Source organism: Convolutriloba macropyga, chromosome 3 (genome assembly GCF_964194025.1).
Source record: "Convolutriloba macropyga chromosome 3, txConMacr16.3, whole genome shotgun sequence".
Taxonomy (NCBI): Eukaryota; Metazoa; Xenacoelomorpha; order Acoela; family Convolutidae; genus Convolutriloba; species Convolutriloba macropyga.
In genome coordinates, this window is record NC_134470.1 from 76,536,053 (window position 1) to 76,553,070 (window position 17,018).

Consider the following 17,018-nt stretch of genomic DNA (forward strand, 5'->3'; position numbering starts at 1 on the left):
AGTTTAGCATGCTGAGCTTTATTTTGAATGTTATCAATCGTGCATCAAAGCAAAATCATTAAATTCAATGTGTTTTGAACTTGTTTGTAATTAGTCCCATAAAATTACAAGCGAACGATTTAAAGCTCAATGTTCAAATTTAAAACCTGCAGATATGAGCATTTGGATGTTTATTTGCTGCATCAAGTTTTGTAACGCTCGCTTGCGTTGTAACGTTTTGGGACTAACTGAATAATAATAAATACGCGGAAAGGTGAAGCTATATAAAAGTTATATATCGTAGTTAGCTTTTTTTCGGTCGTGGTTATCAACTTATTCTTTGTTTTTTGTATTGTTTTCATCGAACATACATGGTTATGGCGCTCAGGTTGTTGTTGAAACAAAGTTCGCCTTTTTCATTCATCTTACTACACTCGTCAGAAGCGATGAATTCAAGAACCTCGCCTTTGAGCGGCTCGGGAGCCTTTTCTACAAAATGGGCAGCTTCAACTATGAAATCGACAGCCAGTTGACCGTTAAGAGAAGACTTCAAATCTGATCCTATGACGAATGTGGAGGTTATCTCGTTCTGGTCTACTTGTACGTGGCTGCCGAGTTTGTCAGCTAGTTCTCGGATGTCGTCGGCTGTCGTATAGTTGCAGTTGTCGTCTTGAGGGAGACGAGGTCCGAATTTCTTCCATACCTGCAAGCATTTGTACCATTCGGACCTATGGTCCCGAGTATTTATTTTTTGATTTTATGTGAAGAAAACCTTGGATTTTCCTTGTTTTTGGGATCTTGAACTTTTTTTGCAAAAATTAATTTCCCTAAAACTGCTATTGAAGTTCATGAGTTTTACGAGCTTCCATATGTACTGAATTCGTTGGTCCGTATAAAAAAAATCAATTTCACATTTTTTCAAGTTTCTTTCTTGAAGTTCCGAGTACAAAGCTATAGTTCGAATTGAACTTTCTCTTAACAACTCGTTTGAAATAATGGAAATGTAGCCACCTTAGCGTATCCACTGTGTCCAGATACATGTATGAGAAATAGCCTCCCTGTTCCTTCTAGAGACCTGATGGAATTCTCCAGCACTGAGAAGGGACTCTTGACATAGTACAACATCTGCACCAGATACACTATGTCATACTTGGGCAACTCCCCTCCCTCCCCCTCGTACCCTGCTATGTAATCCTCAAATGAAGTCGTCTTGAACGTCAGAGAAACCTAAAACAAGATCTAAGATTTCAATGTAAGACAGAACTTGATTTAAAACTACGATAGAATTGATGAGATATTGTCCCTGAAAGGACCTATAGATATTCAGTCAGTGATCTTTAATGCTCTTAAGAGTTTCTTAGATCTATTATATTAAAGTGATGTAGGTTTGTAGATATTAATTGCTAGCCTGTGCCTTGCCGCTCTCTGGTGCCGTGAGACCCTGTAGCAACGTCTGACAACGTTCTGTCTGCTCTCCACTCGGATCTATAATTAAGAATTGATCTCATTAACAACTATGATGGTTCTTATCAATCTATCAGATTATAATTTCTATGCGCATTTTTCGACATGTTGGTGTCTCTTACCCTTGATGCTCATGATTAATTGCTCTTGAACGAAGTTCATATCAATTATTGAAAACGTGTTGGTCTTTTTTTTACGCAAATTTTTCGCTAGACCATTTTTGCGCTTTTCTTCTGGAACATTCTTTGACTTCTCAAGTGACTCTTTCACGCTTTCGTTCTTCATTTTTAAGTGATCTTTATTGCTTTCACTGCGAAGTAAAACTAATGTAAAATCGATTGCAGCATGCCTTAAACTAGGGATTAATAGCCGAGTGGGTACTGCATCTGGATATGGAGCGTGAGGTCAGTGGTTCGAACCCAGACGGGGGGAAATGTTTTCAACCCGCCTGTCGTTCGAGAGCAATTCTTCCGACATTCGTCGGTTTATATTTCCTTTTCAATACGACGGATCTGTTTTCATCAAAGTTGTCAACCCTTTTGAGCGTAGTTAAAATTAAAGTTTTTTAAATCTGTTGCTGTTAAGATGAGGGTTTAGTTTACCAATGAGAGTGACGTGAATTTTCTCGAAGTGGGAAGCAGCCTTGAGTTTCTCGATGATGACCAAATCAACCTGGCCATCTCCACAGCCCACACTCATCAACTTCAGCTCCTTCTTGCCCCCAAAGTGTTCTATCATCTCATCCGTGTACCTGTCAGCAATAATCATAATTGAATACTTCTTGAGTGTAAGTTAGAACATATTTTAGGATACAATCAGGCAAGCATGAGAAAATAACTCAAGAAATGACCATCAGATTTTTAAATGGTCAGTCCAGTTTTAACCTTGCAAAATTGTTAGAAACGGCTTGATCTTTTTAGCTGATCATCAGCTAAGTGGACTTTGTACATTAAGCGGAGTTGGTCGGCTTTAGCACATTGCTTCACAGGCCGAGACCTGATGTTGAGATCCGAAATTCAAAGTTCAAAAACTCCTCCAAGACCGATCCGATCAAATATTGCGGTGTTGGTTCGTTCATTTATGGATGCCCGTTAAGTTTATGAGCAAATTTCTTTTTGTCCCGTTTGGAATATGCAAAGAATTGATTTGTTTGTTTCATTTTGAGTGTAAGATTGAATTTTTTGATGAAAACGAGGGGTGGAAATGAAGCTGACAGTTCTTACTTCGTGATCCAGTTTATAATGGCGTCATGTTCGTCCGAGTCCTTGAGGAAAGCCCCGAATGACTGCAAGTAGCGGTCGGTGTCCGAGTATAGAGACCGCACGACACTTGTACTCTCGGCACTTTTGGCATTGCACGTATCATCACTCACACTCATGTTGACGTGGTTTTTTTAGGACCTGCTTTCTAAAATTATAATTAAATATTTTGAGGTCCTCAGCCGTTTCAGCCTCAATAGTTTCACGCACGATTATTTAACTCGTCCCTCTATCACTTGATCCCGATTTCAATTCTCAATAGTTGCTATCAACATTCAGGATGAGTTAAAGTTCCAAGATTTTGAATTAATGGCCAAAATTGGGGACATGCATGGTTTTGGGATAAAGTTTGGTGTGGAAAGTTTGCGGGGTTAAACTGTAGGATGTAGGAGTGACAACAAGTAAAACCCAAATTTACAGCCTTATATTGATCAACAAACCTAATTTAATGAACGTACCGTTACTCGTGACTTCTGAAAGGCTACACGATATTAGAGCCTGCTAAGTAATCTTTAGTGAATGCTGCCGGGAATTCGTACTCAGGACAAACGTTATCTTGTTCGACATTTGCCAGGGCAAAAAATGCTATTAAAATTTGTTAAATTCCTATTTTTCTCCATTTTTAGAGGAATGAAAAGACGGTCTTCGTTCGGAAAAGCTTTGATTATAGCTTGTTTTTCCACTGTTTATGCAATTAAAGTTGTTGCAATTCAATTTTTTTTAAAAATGTGTCATAAATTTGACGTTAAACGCGTTTAACTGATTAAACAATTTTGACGTTAACGCGTTTTTCTATAAAATGAATTGGAAGTATACTGGGATGCTGTATTTTTGAAGACCGGCCCAGCTAGACTTAAGTGATTGAGTGAAAGGAAACAAGATTAATCAAAAAGACGTGAAGTTAAAGGCCAGTTCTGTGGGCTTGGTTAGTCAAAAGTGTACTCAACCCAATATTGACTGGCAAGTAAAAACTCAGTGTATAAAGCGTGGTTTTCAAAGTTTTCCTGCCTTTTGCCGCATCTACCTTTTTGAAGTTATCTGCTGTTGTTGCCAATTTTAGATTAATCAGTAAAGTGGATTAATCAGTACAGTGGATTAATCAGTACAGTTTGTTCAACTTATACAGTTATAAACGTGATCGTGTTAAATATTCCACACTTTCGAAAATAAAGCTGCTTGCTATTTCCTTTTTTCGATTTTTGCCTCTATCGTGTTTTTAATTTAAATTGATCAGTTGGACTCTGTTTAATCAGTGTAAATTTTAGTTTAATCATATTAAATTTGGAAGTAAAATTCACGATTCAGACAAGAAGTATTTTTTCGTCATTTTAATAAGTCTCTCTTTTAAAAAAAATGAAAGAAATTGATTAAACCATAATTTTGCTATTGTCTTATTTGCGTTTCGAATATTTGGAGTATTATTAGTAAAGAGTTTCGTTTAATTTTTGATTGCAACAAGGAGGCTCGTTAATGTGCGTACGCACATAAGATTCCGACCCCGCTCATCCACATTCTTGACTTAATTGGCTATCAAATGATAAAGAGATAGAAATATTTTTTAAAAACATACATATCGTTCCATAAACAACCAATGGAATACAATAATGCCACCCTAGAGGGCCGATGAACGTTATTGATAATAGGACTGCTAGAAAGGACAATAATAAATATCAAACAACAAACATTATTTACGACCAAAAACTCTGCCCTAAATACGACTGGTTAATAGGTCGACAAAAAAGAGCAAAGAGGTGCGAAGTTCAAAAATACGTTTCCATTTTTGACAAAAATTAATTTCACTGAAATCCCAAAATTGTTTATTCATTCATTTATATCTTTGAGAAATATAATTATCCAACGTTCAACTGCGTAAAATTTCAAAGCCAATGAGACCTACGATTATTGTTATAGATTAAAAAGAAAACAAAAATAGTATAAATGTACAAATATAAAATATCTCAAATGGTTTATCAAATCGCGTAGCAACAGCAGTAACAAAGCCGAGAAACAAATGTTTGGAGCAAAACCGTTATAGAGATTAAATTATATTCCACTGCAAACGGGTTGTGACCTGTGTTTACAGAGGCTGAGCTAAAAATCTACGGAAAAATTATTTATAAATATGACGAAGCTCAATAACCCAATTATGTTTTTGAGAACAAAAATTTTCAAAAGTCATAGGACACTTGAGATTTCAACAAACAACGATGGATTAGGTTGCAATACCTCAGGAAGCCAATTGGGCCTGTTAATAATGAGACTAAGTCACGCCCCCACAAAATAACAACCAATATATAAAGAAGCCAAAACTTCAAACAATTTTACAAGATCACACTCTTCAAGGCACTATAATTTTAAGATGTTGCCTGCAAGGACTGTAAATAGTCACTTTGTCCTCATTTTAACATCAAAGAGTCTTCCTCATAAAAGGATTACGTACGCATGACAACAAAAAGAAACCCAGAAATTGAACAGTAAAGAAATCTCGACAATTTGATGAAATTAATGGTTGATGCAATCAGTCACAACGTATAACCAAGATCAGAAAATTGTTTGAATCAACAAAAGTAATTGAGACATCTAATTAGTGAGATTGAGTTACTTGGTTACGAAAATGAAAGCAAAAAGGATACAGTTGGTTTTTTTGCAATTTTTAAGTCATTAAAACAAACAGCTGTGAACTGAAATCTTTTTTAAGGATAAGTTTTAAGGGATGCAATTGAGACCTCTCAATTAGGTTTATGGCATTTAACAACAAAAAGAAAGAAAAACATAGTCACAAACAAAAAAATGCCATCGAATTTTGCGAGATAACTCTGTCTCAGCCCAAAAAGCACAAACTATGTGACAAAAACAATGAATTATTCAGATACGACTTTTCCTGCGCTGTGAACTTTCCCTACTATGCTTTCCTTCAATTGGACTTGGCAATAATGCGATAATTTGACAAGGAAACAGAATGAACTCAAAAATAATAAAAATGAGAAGGCTTAGTATCAAAACAAAGAGGCCATTAGTTGAACATGAAACCTTTACGGACATTAATTTATCACGCACAGTATTTTGTTGCCTGTTTTTACTGAGACTGCGACCGAAGTTGAAAGAAATAAGATAAAATAGTGGCAAAGTTCAAAAACTAACTGATTTTTTAAACTAAATATATTCAAAGTCTTAACAGACATTAGATGACAACTGAAAGTGTCAAGGTTCATTTATACCTCCTACAAATTAACTGGATCTTTGACTGGGGACAATAAGTCATTTGGCTGCGAAATATATAAATGAAAGCACAATTCAAGAAGTATAATAAAAATTTTTTACGAAGACAATTGGTCAGAGCCATAGAACCCATGCGCTTAACTCTGATAGCGTAATATAATCTCGTTGGGCCTCGTTTCTGTAAACAGTATCTGATTTTAATTGAGCACTGATTTGGAAATTCTTGTAAATAAAGTTTACTTAAATACTTTTACATAGCGGAAATATTTTGAAAAAAGTCGCGCCCCATTAAAATCCCCCCCACAAAAACTTATTGTGAGGATCCATGGCGAGATCAAAATCAGCTCAAGTGTTTCTGCGGGTCTAACAAAATAATTCTTCGTTTAATTCGTTGCAAAATTGATCAATTTTTCAACAAAATTTTTCAGTTTGTCAAAAATAAAATTGCATTTTGTATATTTATCGAGTTTAAATTTGCAAAAAAAGCCAAATTATAACTCCAGAAGACTCTAGAAGACATTGGTTGTACAACTAGCTCGTTTGTCAGCTTAAAAAGAATATGTCCACACTTTTAAGGCATTCACTTCTAGCAATTTAAAGCAAGTCGGCTAAAAAAGCAATTTTGGACCCAAATTTGGTCCCAAAAAAGCCGAATTGTGAAAAATTTAGCATCAATTCTAGCTAAAAAAAAAACTCGGATCGAACAGTTCAGCAAAATTGACGAAAATTAGGTCAAAAATACCGAAAATGTGAACAAAAAACGGCTGAAATACGTCTAATATTCACAAAATTTTAAACCTCGATAACTTCCTATAGAAAGCGAAAATTGGAAAAAATCTTTTTAATTCCATATTTTGCGCTGGACGGGCTTTTTAATGATACCACTCACAACTCTATACGATGATTATATCGATGGGCCAATATTTTCTGAACAAAAAAACCCATTTGAGTAAATAATTCCTCCCCCACTAAAGTGGGTCGGAACAACAAGTGTCATTCTGGAAGTCACTAATTGATCGATTGATGAAAATTTATTTGGAAAATGTCTTATTTTGCTATTATTGTTTCCTTTTTTATTCAGGTTCGTTTATCTGCAGTTTTGATTATAATATTTTATAAACCTTATTCGGTTTCAAATTTACTATAAATTGTCATAATATTGAAGTATGACAAAAGCCTTTCTTTTTCTAACATTTTTTTAATCCAGAAATTAATCGTTCCGACCCCTCTTGAGGGGGGGAGGAACTATATACTCATTTGTTTTATAAAATTGTTGAACAGAGAGGTGTGTTTCCTGAAAAGCATCCGTAAATTTTACTTTTAACAATCAACTGGCCTAAATTTGAAGTAGAAATAACTTTATACAGTACTCTTTCTTCTCTGCCGTAGTTATGAGCCTAGTTGTTTCAGTTTTCTATTTTTTCATTGCTAATGTTATTATCAGTGAGTTGTGAAATCAAGTCGTTGAATTTTAAATTAAGCTGCAACTTAAGCTTTTTAATGTTTTTTCATTCTCCCTTCACATCGCCGTTTTCTCTTGTTTATCTTTCACAAGAACTTCAACTGTAAATGCTCTTGAGTGACTTTGCTTCAGTAACAATCATTGAATGAAGTTAAACTTCATGATTCAAATGTTTAAAGTTATTAAAGTGTACGCAGGCTAGGCTCTACAGTTAAGAAGGGCCTGACAGTTGTCGTTTTTTTGTTTCTGTCGTAAAATAGGCAAGCAGATTTTGTCGTTGCTCCTTTTTTGACAATCGGCGTTAGGTGTTCCATGGGTTTATTAGGTACACTAGGCAATGTTAACAGCAAGAAGGGTGTTTTAAGAGGTAAACCGGATCATATCAACTTGACATTTTCATTCAAAATTTAAAATTTCTTTTAAGTAATTTTTGCAAAGACTGAAAGACGGAAAAGCAAGAACTAAGAGACTAGGATTTGCTGTTAATATTAATGCAATCTTGTCACCCTGTTCCTCGATAAAAATTCAAATTATTTGTTTGTAAAAAATTGTCTTTCTATATTGGTTTTGATCGTATAAGTGTTTACACAAAAGGCATTCAATCAAACTTTAACAATTTAAAATTATAATGCCTTAGTTGAAATTTCCAGTTGATATATTTTACAAAAAAAGGAGATTTACGATAATGAGATTATAAAGTAACAAGGAGGGTCGGTAATGTGCGTACGCACATAGTGTTCCGACCCCGCTCATCCACATTCTTGACTTAATTGGCTACCAAATGATAAAGAGATGGAAAACATTCAAAAACATACATATCGTTCAAAAAACAACCATTGGATTATAATATTGCCACACTAGAGGGCCGATGAAAGTTCTTGATAATAAGACTAATAGTACGGACAATAATAAAAATCAAAAAACGAACATTTTTTGATATCTATAATACAAAAAAAATCATAACACAATCAAACGCGCATCAGAAAAAAACCTAGAAAAAACAATTCAGCCTATACTTCATTAGAAAAGATATGGAACCTGTCCTCAATGCGACTGGTTAACAAGTCGCCAAATAGAGCAAAGAAGTTCAAAAATACTTCCATTTTTGCAAACAATTAACTTCACAGTTATTAATGTCACCAGATATCCACTGAAATCACAAAAATGTTCAATTATATCTCCAATGGAAGCAATTGAGACTTGTCATTATTCACTGTTCAATTGCGAATGTCAATGACACCAACGATTATTGTAATAATTTAAAAAGAAAATAAATCCTTTAAAATGTACAAACATATCAAAATCTCAAACGAAATCTTGTAATAACAGTAGTAACAAAGCCGAGAAGCAAACGTTTGAAGCTAAAAGCGTGATAAAGATTAAAATATAGCTCACTGGAATTGGGTTGTGATGTGCTTACAAAGACTGATCTATAAACCGATCAAAAAACTAGTTAAAAAATGAAGCTCAAAAACCCGAATATGTTCTTGAAAGAAATATTTTAAAAAGTCATAACATACTTAAGATTTCAACAAAAAGCAATGGATTAGGTTGCAATACCTCAGGAACCCAATTGGGCCTGTTAATTATAGGACTAAGTCACGATCCCACAAAATAAAAACAAATATAAAAAGAACCCAAAACTTCAAACAATTTTACGACATCACACTGGTCAAGGCACAATAATTAAAAGATGTTACCTGCAAGAACTGTAAATTAGCACTTTCTACTCATCTTAACATGAACAAGTCTTCCTTATAAAAAGACTAAGTAGGCATGACAAAAAAAGAAACCCAAAAATTTAACAGAATAGAAATTTCGGAAACTTTTATGAAATTAAATGGTCGAAGCAATCGGCCACATCGTATAACCAAGCGCGAAAAATGTTTGAATCGACAAAAGTAATTGAGACTTCTAATTAGTGAGTTTGAGTTATGTGGCGACAAAAATAAAAGCAAAAAAGGAACCAGTTGAAAAAAAATTTTTAAATTTGATTTGAAAGTCATGAAAACAAACAGCTATAAGCTGAAATTTATAACCAGGTTTTGCGTTATTATTCCTGGAGAAAAATTGACACCTATCAATGTCAGGTATATGGCGTACAACTACGAAAAGAAAGACAAACATAAGCAGAAACCAAAAATTCCACAAAATTTTGCGAGATAACTCTGTCTCAGCCCAAAAAGCTTACACTATTGAACAAAAACAGTTAACATATCCAGATACGCCTTTTTCCGACGGTGTGCATTTTCCATGCTATGATTTCCTTCATTTAATTCTGTCCAAAGTGATAACTCGACAAGGAAACAAAATGAACTCATAAAATATGCAACTATGCTCAAAAATAAACTCGTAGTATCAAAACAAAAAACCATTAGTTCAATATAAAACCGTTACCAACAATAATTTATAACTCACAGAAAATGGGTTTCTGTCTGAATGTACTGAGACTGCGCTCGAAGTTTAGAAAAATAAGAGAAAATAGTGGAAAAAATTTATACCTCCTGGAACTAACTGGATCTTTGATTGGGGACACTAAGTCATTGGGCTACAAATAATAACAAATGAAAGCAAAATTCAAGAAGTCCATAAAGTTTTTACGTAAAGAATTTGTCAGAGCCATAAAAGCTATGAACTAAACTGTGAAACCATAATATAATCTCGTTGGGACTCGTTTATTGTAAAAATAATTATCTGTCATTAAATGAGCCCTGATTTGAAATTCTTGTCAGTAGTTTGCATAAGAAACATTTACATAGCGGAAATATTTTGAAAAAAAATTGTCCTATTAAAATCTCAAAAATTTATCCTAAGGATCCATGTTGTGATCAAGATCAACCCAGATTGTGCTGCGCGTCTAAAAAACACTCAAATGTTCAAATGGTTGCAAAATAGATCAGTTTTTAAACAAAATTTTTCAGTTTGTCAAAAATAAAGAACGTATTTTGTATAATTATCGAGTTTAAATTGGCAAAAAAAAATCTAGCTAAGGTATAATTCCAGAAGGTCCAATTCCTTAAGCCAATTGGAGTACAACTAGCCCTCTTTGGCGCTTAGAAGAAAATGCCCGCTGTTTTAAGATGTTTATTTCCAGCAAATTTAAAGCAAGTGGGCTAAAAAAAGCCAATCTGTTCTCATTTTTGTCGAAAAAAGTCAGAATTTTGAACAATTGAGCATTAATTCCAGCCAAAAAACTCGGATCGAACAGTTCAGCTAGCCCCCTCTATCTTTAGAGATGAAATCAGTAATACTACAGTTAACAATTTTATTATACTTTAGCAAAATAGACGAAAATTTGGTCAAAAATACCGAAAATGGAATAAAAACAGCTAAATTACGTCTAATATTCACAATAAGTCTCGGTAACTCTCTATAAAACGCGGAAATTGAAAAAATCTTTATAATTCCATATTCTACGCTGGAGGGGTTTTCTAATGATACCACTCACAACTCTCTACGATGATTATATCGATCGGTCAAAATTGTCTGAACAAAAAAAACCAGTTGAGTATATAGTTCCTCCCCCACTAAAGTGGGTCGGAACAATAGAGGTTGGGATTCAAGTACTGATTGATTTTCTTAGATGTTTGCAAGAAAAATAAAGGTTTAAAACAAGACAATGTCCCGAGGTATTGGTTTTCAATGGAGACTATAAATTTCAATTATAATGAGTATTTGTTGTTGGGTGTACATTCGTAAGTAAATCGTGATCTTAAGTTAGAGCTTGAGATGATAGAGGTTTAAAAACGCATCATTGTGATAGCCTTGCAGTGTGAACCAATTGACTCAGTGGAGAGCACAGGATTGCAATCGATCGAAAAGCCCAAACTTTGCTTCGATGCTGATGGTGTTGATAGTGAATCAACATAACGAGGTAGTAGTTGCTCTAATATTTAAATTTTTTGCAGATTTGTTTTTCAATTAGATTTAATTCGATTTAAATACCGGTTCTTTTTGGGAGCGGTTTCTTAATGTAAAATTCAGTGAAGAAAATACTATCGGTGTTTGCGTCACTTGAACCCACGTTCTGTTTGAACTTAGCAGCTATATTTTATGAGTCGTTGTGGAAAATATTATGATTATTGTTAAATATAGTATATATAATGTTGTTGTTTTTAGCTTCCCGGATTTCTAATATGCAATCAAATTTATTCACGAGCTGCATGAATACCAATATGCTCTTTTTGTAGTGCCCCTAGTCTGCATCAAAGATACTGAAGATCTGGAATGGCCCCAATGTCTACGATAAAGATGTTTTGAGAGACGAAGAGTGTTTTTTATAAATAAGCGTTGAAAACCTCTTCAAGGAGTTATTCTTTGTACTGAAAAACTATTTTTAAAAAGTAACGTTACCTGTTATGCCCAAGTTTCACCAATGGTACCAAAAAGTAGTGGTTGTTTTTACTGCTTGTTGTTCAGAGAGCATAAAATGTGATTTTAAATTGCAAAGTAGCAGGACAAATTAAAATTGAGAACCCTTGGGACTTGAGGCATCGAGAAATACACGGCTGAGAATGGGCTCTTCTTATTTTTAGGAGAAGGCCAACAATAGATGCAATGTGTTGTGCTAACTTGTCATGTATTTCCACAATCTGGACCCCTTTTTTGCTCTCATTGGTTCTATTTGAATTCATTCCTGACTTCTTGTTTTATGCGCCCTAAAATTTATATATCTATCTTGTTAGCACGTCTTTTGTTGAAGATATTTGCAAGCTCTTTGGGCCATAAAATTATATATAGATGGGTTTTATGCTAATTTATTCCATTAAGCTCACCTGGGCTTGATTGCCTACGAGAGCGAGGTAGGTGCGTGACCAAATGGTAAATTGTTGATGGATAATTGGGAAATACCTTTTGATGTTACGAAAGTCGAAGTGACTTTACAATCCCCCAAGATTTGAAAGGTCAAATTTTTGGAGAGAAACTTCGAGAATCTTCAGCTGAACTAATTGAGAACGTACTGAAATGTTGCACTGTAAAATATTAAACAATTTGTTTTTTTAAACAGTAGTTTCTTTCAGTATTTAACAATGTTAAAGGATGTGATAGAATAGAAAAGACGCCTAATTTAAAGGGGAAATTGTTGGTTTTTGGGAGAGATTGAACAAAAAAGCCGGAGAGATTTTGTCAACTTAAACGGTAATCATCTGTCGATAATTCACAAGTCAAAAAATACAAAAAATAACTACCAACACTGATTACAAAGCGAAGCTGCCCTGTACTGTAAGAACATGTAATGGTTGTTTTTTTTTGTTAATCACAAACGATAATATGAAAGCTGTTTTGGTGAACAAGGGAGGTTTTTTTAAAAGGGAGCAAACTGTATGCAGTGGAATGTAGGAAGTATTGAATGGTCTGTGGGAAATAATAAAGATAATCTGCTACAAATCCTTATCCATCATTGTTTGTAGATCGAGATAGAGAGCAATGTTTACAACGAACGCTACTTTTCCAAATTTCATAGTTCGCCTAATCAGAGGTTATGAAAATTATGTAGTGGTCCTTCTGAAAATCTCTTCTGTACATTATTATTTTTGCAAAGCTCAACTTTGCAGAGGTGTTTGAATGCGAGGAAATTTTTTTGAAAAATAAAACTTTCGTTATGTTAGTAACTAACATTTTGAATATTGAAATGATTTATAGACCTATTTTATGGGTTGTCAAAGTATATTTGTGTGTGTAAATGATGTATGATAATAAATGGGTCATAAAAACCGGTCGAAATTTACAAGTATTTTTGTTGCTCTCGTCTCTTTGTTCTTCAATTTTTGCCTCGGGCCATTGAAATGGATTTTTTTTTCAGATAATATGCACTTAAATAGATTTTGTTATTCGTTCGAAATGAACTCTTGATAAGGTTTTTAGACCACAGAGATATCAATTCTAATGAGCGATAATTTTCAGATGGCGTGAACCGAAAGAGCCTTAGGGTTGCTATTACCATTTAAGGTTATTTGTAGTTGAGTTGTAGCTGAAATCCGATATCTCAGAACAAAAAAACAACTGCAAGAAACCATCACCCTATTAACTATTTTGCTCACCCAATTGGTGGGAGGAAGTTGATGAACCTTGTCCCCCAATAAGAGGGGAGGAATTCAGTTTTTGACAGACCCTCGATTTGACTCATCTAAATGAGCGGGGCGGGGAGCTCGAACTCAAAAAATCTGAAAAGATGAAATAAACTGCTTAGCAATTGGTAAAAGACGGAAATTTAGAAAGCGCATGAGAGGGTGCTGAGACAATGAAAGGGTGAAGAAACTTTTAATCCATTTTTTTTATTAATAGCCGCACAGCGATAGCTGGGGCTATTATTGGCCTTTTCTTGTTTTTTTTACAATTCAAAGAATTTGAACTGTATTGGGGCACTGTCTTTTTTAAAGATCTGTTCACACATTTTAATGATTTTTGAAGTCAAATTGGAGTAGCGATTTTGATCACGCCGAAGTAGGAAGTGGAGCGAACAAGCGAGTAGTTTCGCGGCGTGATTTTTTCGCTTCAATTTTAAAGTAGAGTTAGAAAACGGTGTTTGAACAAAAATTCGCTCTCTCGTTAGTGATTTTTTTGTTCACATGCGGCAAGTTCAATTTGATTTGTACTGTTTTTGCAGCGGAATTTGGCTGATTAATCTACCTCACTCAATTAAAAAAACGACGAAGATTTGCTCTCGAGAACTTACCATTGAGACTAAGAGTTTTGCCTTGTGCGATTTTTTTGGTTTTCATAGTTGTTCAATAAAGAATTATTGTATTTTCAATCTTTCAAATCAAGAAAGCAATAAAGGTACTATTGCAGCAATCATTTTTTATAAACATCGAAGCATCTGTCCGCCTTACAGATTTCTTTTTGTTAGTTTTGGGTTTTTTTTTCAGTGTGATTGGTTCTACAAACCTGCACAAATTTGTTTTGAGCAGAAATTTTTTTGTTTTGAGTGTGCGCAGGGATCGAAGCAGTTCTTTAAACTACTTCGAAATCTTTGAAGTTACAAATTATTTTCCTTTAATTTTCTAAGGGTTGTTTTGTGTATATAATTTTTTGAACGACTCAGGAAATTTGAGAGGGTCATTTTTGTAGGTAGGCAATTATAAGTTTTTACCGAAATTCATTAACTGCAAAAGATGAGTTCTCAATTTTTTACTCTTAGTCTTTGTCATTGGCGTGTTTCTCGTTAATTGCTCTCAAACAAAGTTTGAAGCAATTAAATTAGTCCTGTGGTCTTTTTGTGCGCTTTTTCGTTTGACCGATGATTCGTTTGACCCATTTGACTTATCGTCCTCAAAAACGGGATAAACAGGTAGCGCTCGGCGGGCATCAATTGACCGAGCAGCTCTCTTAGAACTTCACACTTTTCTGGTCTGTAAGTATGCGATTCAACGAAACTGTTTTGAGGAGACAATTTCAAGTTGTGAAGGGTGGTTCTTGGTCTTAAAAAGTTTACCCCATTACTTGACACCCCCCCTCACTCCTCTAACACCCACCTGATACATCCCTAAGCCCCAGCTGTCTACAACCGAAACTCGCCAGTCGTTTGAGAGCAATTCTCCCGACGTTAAATGGTTATGTTTTTTCTCGCTCCATTTTGGCCTCTTTAACTAAGCTGTTTTCGAACTTCTTATTTATAATTGATTTTTAAGGTACCAAATAAGTAAAAATTTTTCTTTCAGATTTTGAAGAAATTACTTCGTGTTGAACTTATTGCTTGCATTTCAATCACATTGAAGAGCTGTGGTAATAATTCAAAGAATCTTGGAGTTAAACGAGATTTCTTCTTCAGTTTATCCGTATAAATTTTGGGAATCTTTTGCATAGCAGATTTTGACGATGTTGGCTTGCTTTGAGAGAATAAGGGATCATTAAAGCAGGAAGCAGATAAAATTGAAGATGATCAGCAACTATTTATATGCAGAACTTTCCCTTCAAGTGGTTTCTTTTCTAATCTTGTCAAAGCAAAAAGAACTGAATTACAGAATTTTTAAAAAGGGTAAATTTTCTTTGTGCGGTCTAAAAATAGCCAATAGCCAAGTTCTAGTAATCGGAAAACTATCGAAATTTCATTGACTAATTGATAATTAATTGAATACTCAAAACGTCATAGGCAATCGCATTTTTGATTCTTTTATTTTCCATTAAAAAATTGAATTTTTAACGTTAACTGAAAAAAATTTTAGGTCGTTTAATCTTTTCTAAGTAGAGAAAAATGTCATTTGTTGAGTCTTTGTTGCCTCTGTGCCTTGGACATTGACTTTTTCGTCTAAGTTTTTCATCGCTTTTGTAACAGAATCGGAAGTATATCCGCCCTATTCGAGATATTTTGCGAATGTCTTGCAGAAGAGGAGATTTTAGTTGCAATGATTCGTATTTGACTTATACTTTAACATCATTCGTGCTAACTGAATTGTGTTGCTAGATTATGTTCTGCATAATCTGTGTCTAGATATTTCCAACTATTTTTGAACCCACTTTGTTCTACCAAATGGTTTCTACACCCACTTACGGACGTCTGCTTGATTTGGATAGGTTTTGAGTTTTAATAAAATTTGAGGAAAATAAATGCGGCCTCCTGGGTTATTCTGAAGATATCAGCTGTTGGAGAGCAATTGATGTAAATTGATATTTTGAAGAATTTGGTCCTAAATTTCATTAATTAAAGGATTACTTTAAAATTTTGTGAGGCGCAAATTTTGTGTGTAAATAACGCACGTCCCCCCCCCCCCCCCCCCCCCCACCGTTCATAGCTTTACATGTACCATAATAAGAGGCTGTAATTTGTAATTATGGGGTATAATGAGAGACCTAATTCTAGAATAGTAGATGCAATGTGTCCATAATAAGACCAATAGTCGAAAAGAAAATGCTTATTTTTTTAATCTTTGGGAAGAGTTGCTCAGTGTCTGCATAATTATTTACATGTTAAATATAAAAGTTACAGTTTTGTTTAGTGGTCAATCCTGAACTGTTTACTTAAAATTCCGAACAGCCAGATTGTTTGTTTCAACTGATAAACAATTAGAATGGTAGCAGAAGCTGACGATTAAACGAGGAATATCAAGTTTGACTGGCCCTGCTAAGATATTTCAGATTTAATATAATCCAACCAACTTGGTGATAATTTTAGTCTGCTGAGATCTTGTTTATGATAAGGAAGAATTGCATGCACGTGATGGAAGCAATTGTTTTGTTCGCAAATTAGATTAATGTCCTGTAGTCTTCTATTGTTCGAATGTTTAACATCTACGGGGACGTTTTTATGGGGTTGAACAAATGCTATCATTGATCAAAACACGAGGGCATAAATGAATTTACAATTTAGAAGCTGAATGCAATTTGACCGCTTCACTATTCTTGTATGTGGCGCATCTGGTTGACAAATTTAATCAGAAGAAAGTTGACATGTGGAGTTGTATGAATATGGAAACCTGATTTGTATGTTGAAATAACAAAGTGGGTCCTCAAATTGTGAAATAAAAGTTTGATCAGAATTTTAATTATATTTTTGCTGATGACGGTACACAGTCTTCAACGCTTTCTGTGATGATTGGTTTTTATTTAGTCTGATGTTTAAAGAATGTTTTGTCGGAAAGTTTTTGTTTTTGTTAAAAAGACGTGACATTATTTACACATTAGTTCTCTACGGAGAT

General features: G+C 34.4%; 1 protein-coding gene across 3 annotated transcripts; it reads right to left on the reverse strand.

Moving 5' to 3' along the window:
• Positions 1-225: 225 nt before the first annotated feature.
• LOC142336468 (histamine N-methyltransferase-like) lies at positions 226-16,553 on the reverse strand. Of its 3 annotated transcripts, XM_075385331.1 has the most exons (7): positions 16,410-16,553; positions 12,159-12,738; positions 2,667-2,850; positions 2,046-2,194; positions 1,388-1,464; positions 991-1,206; positions 226-682 (listed from the first exon to the last, which is right to left on the reverse strand). In XM_075385331.1, exons 3-7 carry the CDS (start codon positions 2,819-2,821, stop codon positions 338-340), a joined length of 942 nt encoding a protein of 313 aa, XP_075241446.1. In that variant the 5' UTR covers positions 2,822-2,850; positions 12,159-12,738; positions 16,410-16,553; the 3' UTR covers positions 226-337. The 3 variants fall into 3 exon arrangements, with proteins under 3 accessions (XP_075241446.1, XP_075241445.1, XP_075241444.1); XM_075385330.1 differs by lacking the exon at positions 16,410-16,553 and having other exon boundaries at positions 12,159-13,230; XM_075385329.1 differs by lacking the exons at positions 12,159-12,738; positions 16,410-16,553 and adding an exon at positions 11,737-11,863.
• Between the last annotated feature and the right edge of the window lie 465 nt (positions 16,554-17,018).

Coding starts and splice junctions, on each gene's coding strand:
- LOC142336468 (XM_075385331.1), bottom strand. CDS start 2,821: ATGAGTGTGAGTGATGATACGTGCAATGCCAAAAGTGCCGAGAGTACA. Junction 2,195..2,666: donor ATTATAAACTGGATCACGAA/GTAAGAACTGTC, acceptor TATTGCTGACAG/GTACACGGATGAGATGATAG. Junction 1,207..1,387: donor CAGAGAGCGGCAAGGCACAG/GCTAGCAATTAA, acceptor ATCTTGTTTTAG/GTTTCTCTGACGTTCAAGAC.